Source organism: Quercus robur, chromosome 9 (genome assembly GCF_932294415.1).
Source record: "Quercus robur chromosome 9, dhQueRobu3.1, whole genome shotgun sequence".
Lineage (NCBI taxonomy): Eukaryota > Viridiplantae > Streptophyta > Magnoliopsida > Fagales > Fagaceae > Quercus > Quercus robur.
In genome coordinates this window covers 41187310-41193872 of record NC_065542.1, presented here as the reverse complement: position 1 = coordinate 41193872, position 6563 = coordinate 41187310, and the positions used below count along the sequence as shown (strand labels likewise).

The window sequence follows — 6563 nt, the reverse complement described above, 5'->3', positions numbered from 1 at the left end:
ATCTTAACAAAGCATGCCCCAAAGATAGCTATCCCCTTCCAAGGGTCGACATCCTAGTGGACTCGACGGCTCAACACCAATTGCTAAGCTTCATGGATGCTTTCTCGGGTTATAACCAGATCCGCATGCACGAGGACGACCAGGAGAAGACTTCGTTTGTAACCAGTCAAGGTCTCTTCTGTTACAAAGTAATGCCATTTGGTCTGAAGAATGCAGGGGCAACATACCAGAGACTAATGAACAAGATGTTCGCACAGCAAATCGGGAGGAATGTCCAAGTTTATGTCGACGACATGCTGGTGAAGAGCCGGAAGGAGGAAGACCACTTGGAAGATCTCAAGGAAACATTCGGCACACTTCGATCCTACAACATGAAGCTCAATCCAGGAAAGTGCGCGTTTGGCGTAACGGCAGGAAAATTCCTAGGATTCATGGTATCTCAAAGGGGGATTGAAGCTAACCCGGACAAAATCCGAGCCATAATGGAGATGGCCCCCCCGAGAAACGTGAAGGAAGTACAGAGCCTTAACGGCAAGGTAGCGGCATTGAATAGATTCGTGTCGAGAGCGACGGACAAATGTTTACCTTTCTTCCGAACATTGAAAAAGTCATTCGAATGGACGGACGAGTGTCAACGAGCATTCGAGGAGTTAAAAACCTATCTATCTTCACCACCTCTACTGAGCCCCTCGCAACCAGGTGAAGAGCTCTTCCTCTATTTGGCCGTCTCCACTGTGGCCGTCAGTGCGGCCTTAATCAGAGAGGAGGACAGGGCACAGAAGCCCGTGTACTACGCCAGCCGGGCGCTCCGCGGTGCCGAGGAAAGATACCAACCTATTGAGAAACTCGCTTTTGCGTTGGTCACGGCGGCTCGCAAGCTCAAGCCCTACTTTCAAGCCCATACCGTGAACGTCATGACCGACAAGCCCTTGCGAAGGGCACTAAGTAATCCTGAGGCCGCGGGTCGACTGACGCTGTGGGCGATAGAATTGAGTGAGTTTGACATCAAATACCGTCCACGTGTGGCCATTAAAGGACAAGCTGTAGCCGACTTCATAGCAGAATTTACGCATGACGCGGACAAAGGGGCAGAAGAACCCCCCCAGTGGAACATCTACACCGACGGATCATCCAATAAGCGAGTTGGAGGAGCCGGCATAGTATTGCTGTCACCTGAAGGAGACGAGATTGAATCTATGGTCCGTCTCGACTTCCCCATTACCAACAATGAAGCAGAATACGAAGCGGTAGCAGCAGGACTCGACCTAGCCAAAGCTGCCGGAGCTGAAAGTGTGGTCGTGCATTGCGACTCTCAAGTCGTGACCAATCAAGTAAACGGAGATTATGAATGCAAAGGGGAAAGGTTGAAGAGATATCTTGATCAAGTGAGGGCTAGAGTCGACGGGCTAAAAGCAATATTCGTCCAGATCCCCAGGGGAGACAATGAGCCCGCTGATCGGCTAGCCAAAGCCGCTTCAGCAGAACATATGATAACACCGGGTAATGTGCTTTCCTTTGTTCAAATCTTTCCGCTAATAGACCCCGACAACATGCAGGAGATACGCTCCGAAAGAAACTGGACTACGCAGATAACTTCATACCTAAAGGACGGGATATTGCCTGAAGAAAAGGAGGCAGCGAGAAAGTTAAAAGTCCGAGCGGCAAGGTTCGTCTTGATAAAAGACATTCTTTACAAGAGAGGTTTCTCCCGTCCTTACCTAAGATGTCTCGGGGTTGAAGAGGCAGACTACGTGATGAGGGAAGTACACGAAGGAATATGCGGGAATCATTCTGGATCGCGGTCGTTGGTGCACAAACTGTTACGAGCTTGGTATTACTGGCCGACCATGCAAAAGGATGCTGAGTCTTACGTTAAAAGATGCGACAAATGCCAGAGGTTCAGCAATTTTATCGGACAGCCAGCTGAAGAGCTAACCCCCATAACGGCTCCATGGCCGTTCGCTCAGTGGGGACTGGACATCATGGGACCTTTCCCAACGGCGATAAGGCAGCTAAAGTTCTTGGTAGTGGGCATTGACTACTTCACGAAATGGGTAGAAGTGGAAGCCTTGGCCACCATTACAGAAAAGAACATTAGAAGTTTTGTCTGGCGGAACATAGTATGTAGGTTTGGTATTCCTAGAGTCCTTGTCTCAGATAATGGGAGGCAGTTCGATAACGGCCCCTTCCGTGATTTCTGCTCACAGCTAGGAATAAAAAACCACTACTCGTCCCCCGCCCATCCTCAGGCTAACGGTCAGGTTGAGGTCACAAACCGATCCCTGCTAAAGATTATCAAGACTCGGCTCGAGGGGGCAAAGGGCATATGGCCAGAAGAACTGCCAAGCATACTGTGGGCATATAGGACAACGGCGAGGACTCCGACAGGAGAGACACCGTTTCGACTGACATACGGGAGCGAGGCAGTCATCCCAGCGGAAGTTGGGCTCACAAGCTACAGGGTTCACAACCACGACGAGGGAAGGAATGACAAATCCATGAGGCTACAGCTGGACCTTATAGATGAGGTCAGGTCGGCAGCAGAGCAGAGGATCGCTAGATACCAGGATCGCATGTCCAGACATTTCAACTCCCGGGTCCGACAAAGAAGCTTCCAAGTAGGAGACCTCGTACTCAGGAGGGCCATGGGTACAACTAGAGACCCTACACAGGGAAAACTAGGCCCCAACTGGGAAGGACCCTACAGAGTTACGTCGTGGAAAAGGAAAGGGACATACCACCTGGAGACAATAGACGGAGAAAAGCTACCACATCCGTGGAATGCCGAGCACTTGAGGAAATACTACCAGTGATAGCGACACGACAACCAGTTTTTCTTTTAAGACTTTTTGGCATTATTAACTTTTCTTTCAACTGTTTAACTATATTTTTGCTACAATATTGACGTGCCTTTTTTAAGCCCAAGGGGGCAGGCACTTTTCCTTTACGCATTTCTATAGTCAGATGCAATTTTGATCTTCTACTTGAATGTATGTCATTGCGATTGTCCACAAAGTTAACGGAAACAAAATGAAGTCCACAAGGTGGACGGATCATCCTACAGGGGTGATAACCATAAGTCCACAAGATGGACGAGCAGAAAATAAAGTCCACAAGATGGACGGATGCACTATGAAGTCCACAAGATGGACGGATCGTCCTACAAGGACGATCACCCTAAGTCCACAAGGTGGACGGATCATCCAACAGGGATGATAACCTTAAGTCCACAAGATGGACGGATAAACTATGAAGTCCACAAGATGGACGGATCGTCCTACGTGGACGATCACCCTAAGTCCGCAAGGTGGACGGATCATCCTACATGGATGATAACCTTAAGTCCACAAGATGGACGGATATTCCTACAGGGACGATCACCCTAAGTCCACAAAATGGACGGAGCATCCTACAGGGATGATAACCTTAAAGTCCACAAGATGGACGGATACAATATGAAGTCCACAATATGGACGGATCATCCTACAAGGACGATCACCCTAAGTCCACAAGGTGGACGGATCATCCCACAGGGATGACAACCTTAAGTCCACAAGGTGGACGGATCATCCTACACGGATGATAACCTTAAGTCCACAAGATGGACGGATGAAAAATATAAGTCCACGAGCTGGACGGACCATTCTGCAAGGACGATCGCTTTATGTCCACAAGATGGACAGATCATCCTGCATGGACGACCACTTCAAGTCCACCTTAAGTCCACAAGATGGACGGATCATCCTACAAGGACGATCACCATAAGGTGGACGGACTATACTAAATGGGGATAACTTAGTCCACAAAATGACCACTTAAAGTTCACAGGTTGGACGGATCGTCCACAACGTGGACGGAATTAAGATGAAGCAAAGAAGACGGACTAATCATCTTACATAACAAAGTAGTATCAAAAAGATGGACGGAGCATTCCACAGGTCTTGCAAAGAATAAGTTTTTAAGATCAAAAACATACTCATACGCAAGCGGATGTAAACAGGTCAAGCAACGACAAAATTCAAAACATATAAAATGAAGTGCACGGATTCATTTAACAAAATAGGCCATTAAACGGCAATGTTTACACATCATCAACAACAGATGAGAATTGTTCCAAAAAGAAAAATAATAAAATAAAAATAAAAATCCTTCTACTGAGCCTTGTCCGCATTATCGACGGGCTGTGGAACTGTCTCCGTGTCAGCCTCAGCTTGGTCATCTTTTGCTGGTGCAGGCGCCCCGTCAACAACGGCGTCGTCGACATCAAAGAGGTCGTCTGTATCCTCAGAGGCAACAGGCACGACGGATGACTGGACCGGGTCTTCAACTTTGAACTTGGAAGGGTCCACGTCTGGATAAGCTTGCCTGACTTGACGGAGGGCATCCATGAAGCCCTGATGGAAAGAATCGCCCAGCTCAGTGATTAGGGCGTCGGAGTCACGGTATTCACGGACCGCCGCGTCCTTAGCCTGACGGACTTCGTTCTTCAGCTCGGCTATCTCTTTGTCCTTGCTCTCTAGAGCCTTCTTTGCCTCCTCCGTCGTCTGTTCAAGGCTCTTCCTTGCCTTCTCCGACAGCTCAAGCTTTTTCTCTATTTTAGGTCTCCAGTTTCGCAGTTGGAGGAGTTCCTCCTCCGTCTTCTCCGCCTTGGCCCGTACACGATCCAAAGCCGTCTCTTGGCTGAGGCACCGTCCCATCAGCCCCTTCATCATGACCATTGCCTGAAAAATCACAACAGTTATAAAACAAACTTTCGACAGATGATTTAAGTTGCATTTGAATAGTAGACGAACTATCTTACCTGTGTGATGGCAAACAGGCCCGTCTCCCCCATGGCCTCCGTCGAGTGGTTGCCTAAGTCTTCATAATCCTCCGCCGAGATGATGGAGGAAATCTGTTCTAAGGCATGCTTAGAATCCTCTCGAAGAAGGACGGGCGGCTTCTCGTCAACCTTCGACGGGCCTTTCATCAAACCCTTGCCAACCCCGTGCTTGGTTGGAGTGACCGTCTTCGGAGGCTCCGCCATGAGTCCCACGACGGGATCTAGAGACACTTTGGCCTTCTTGGCCTGACGGTCCGCTTTGGGCTGAGTCTTCCGCTTAGCAGACGGATTGCTTGGGCCCGTCGCAGGAGGAGTGTCGTCAGCAGTCTTCTTTGCAGCCTTTGACCGAATCAAGGCTCTTCTCTTGGCATCGTCCATCTCTGAAACGTGGACGGGGGAGTTAATTAACAAAAAATAAGATGCACAATTTCTTTAACTAAAGGGTGACGAACTTACGTCTCCTTATCTGTGTTTCGTACTTGACGGCAGCCGCTGTAGGTTCCGGTCCGTCGCAATACCAGTGAATGGTATTTAGTGTTACCAGCTTCGCCCAAGTCCTTTCCTCCGGCTTGGTCTTTTTAAGGATTTTCTCAATGAAAGCAAACTCCTCAAGGTCAATTTGGGGCCGTCGTCTAACTGCAAAAGAAGAAAGAGGACGGTTAGATTATATTCAAAAAAAAAAAAAAAAAAAAAAAAAAAAAAAAAAAGAAACTTAGTAATGTTAGAGTTTGGAGGATAGTCCATACTAGACGGATCCAATATGCCCCAAGTAGTGTCGACGGGCATGAAATCTGTCTCCCCAGGACGACCCATCCAACCGTCGCCTTCTAGGAAGAAGAACCGACTCTTCCAATCCCTATTTGAGTCCGGCGTATCATAGATTACTTTCAGCAACGGACTCCTAGGGACGAAGCTATAAATCCCCCTGGATTTGTCAATCTCGTCCGAACGGTAGTAGTGGAAAAACTCCCTAACCGTCAGCCTCCTTTCTCCGTTGGACATGGCACCGTACAGTACCTCCATCGCTATAAAAACTCTCCAAGCGTTAGGGGAAATCTGGTTCACAGATAACCCCAGCTGACGGAGGAGCAAACGGTGAAGCGAACTCAATGGAAATCTAAGTCCGACCTTCAACATTTGCTCATACACCCCGACTCCCTCTACCCCGTCATAGTAACACCTCTCTGATTTGTAGGGTAGACGGATCGTAACATTCTCTGGAAGTTGGTAATTATCTCTAAATGTCTTAAAGTGCTTTTCCTTGATAACGGACGTGAAGAAATTCACCGTCCACTCTGGTAGCATGACGAACTTCCTAAGCCCATCAGCACCAATGACGGATCTGACAACTTGATCCTCACCAACACCAGGTCCCTCGTCTGGATCAACCACCTCCAGATCCTCATATGTTGAGGACGAGGAAGATGTGGACGGACTACTATCATCTGGACTACCTTGTTCTCGTTGACTGGACGGATATACTTCCTCGTAATCCACCCCGTCACGAATAACTGACTGATTACTCGACGCACTAGACATTTCCTACACGAAATGACAAGAGCCTAAGACTCTGACGGTCTATGTGTCTATAACGGATGTGGATTGTAAGGAAAATTAAAACAAGTATTAGTTTTAAGAAGAGGACTTACCAGTTTTGCCAACGAAGTGACGAAGGATGGCGTTGACGACTAAGGTAAATGAACGGATCAGCAAATTACGACGGGTACGCTCTGACAAGGGT

General features: G+C 48.2%; 1 protein-coding gene across 1 annotated transcript; it reads right to left on the bottom strand.

Moving 5' to 3' along the window:
* Window positions 1-3384: 3384 nt before the first annotated feature.
* Window positions 3385-5479, bottom strand: LOC126698392 (uncharacterized). Its single transcript, XM_050395573.1, has 3 exons — window positions 5279-5479; window positions 4802-5202; window positions 3385-4721 (listed from the first exon to the last, which is right to left on the bottom strand). Exons 2-3 carry the CDS (start codon window positions 5198-5200, stop codon window positions 4152-4154), a joined length of 969 nt encoding a protein of 322 aa, XP_050251530.1. The 5' UTR covers window positions 5201-5202; window positions 5279-5479; the 3' UTR covers window positions 3385-4151.
* Window positions 5480-6563: the final 1084 nt, after the last annotated feature.

Bases quoted from the DNA above. Each gene is read 5' to 3' on its own strand.
- LOC126698392 (XM_050395573.1), bottom strand. From the start codon at position 5,200: ATGGACGATGCCAAGAGAAGAGCCTTGATTCGGTCAAAGGCTGCAAAG. The intron at 4,722-4,801 runs GTAAGATAGTTC...GTGATTTTTCAG, and splicing joins GCCTGTTTGCCATCACACAG to GCAATGGTCATGATGAAGGG.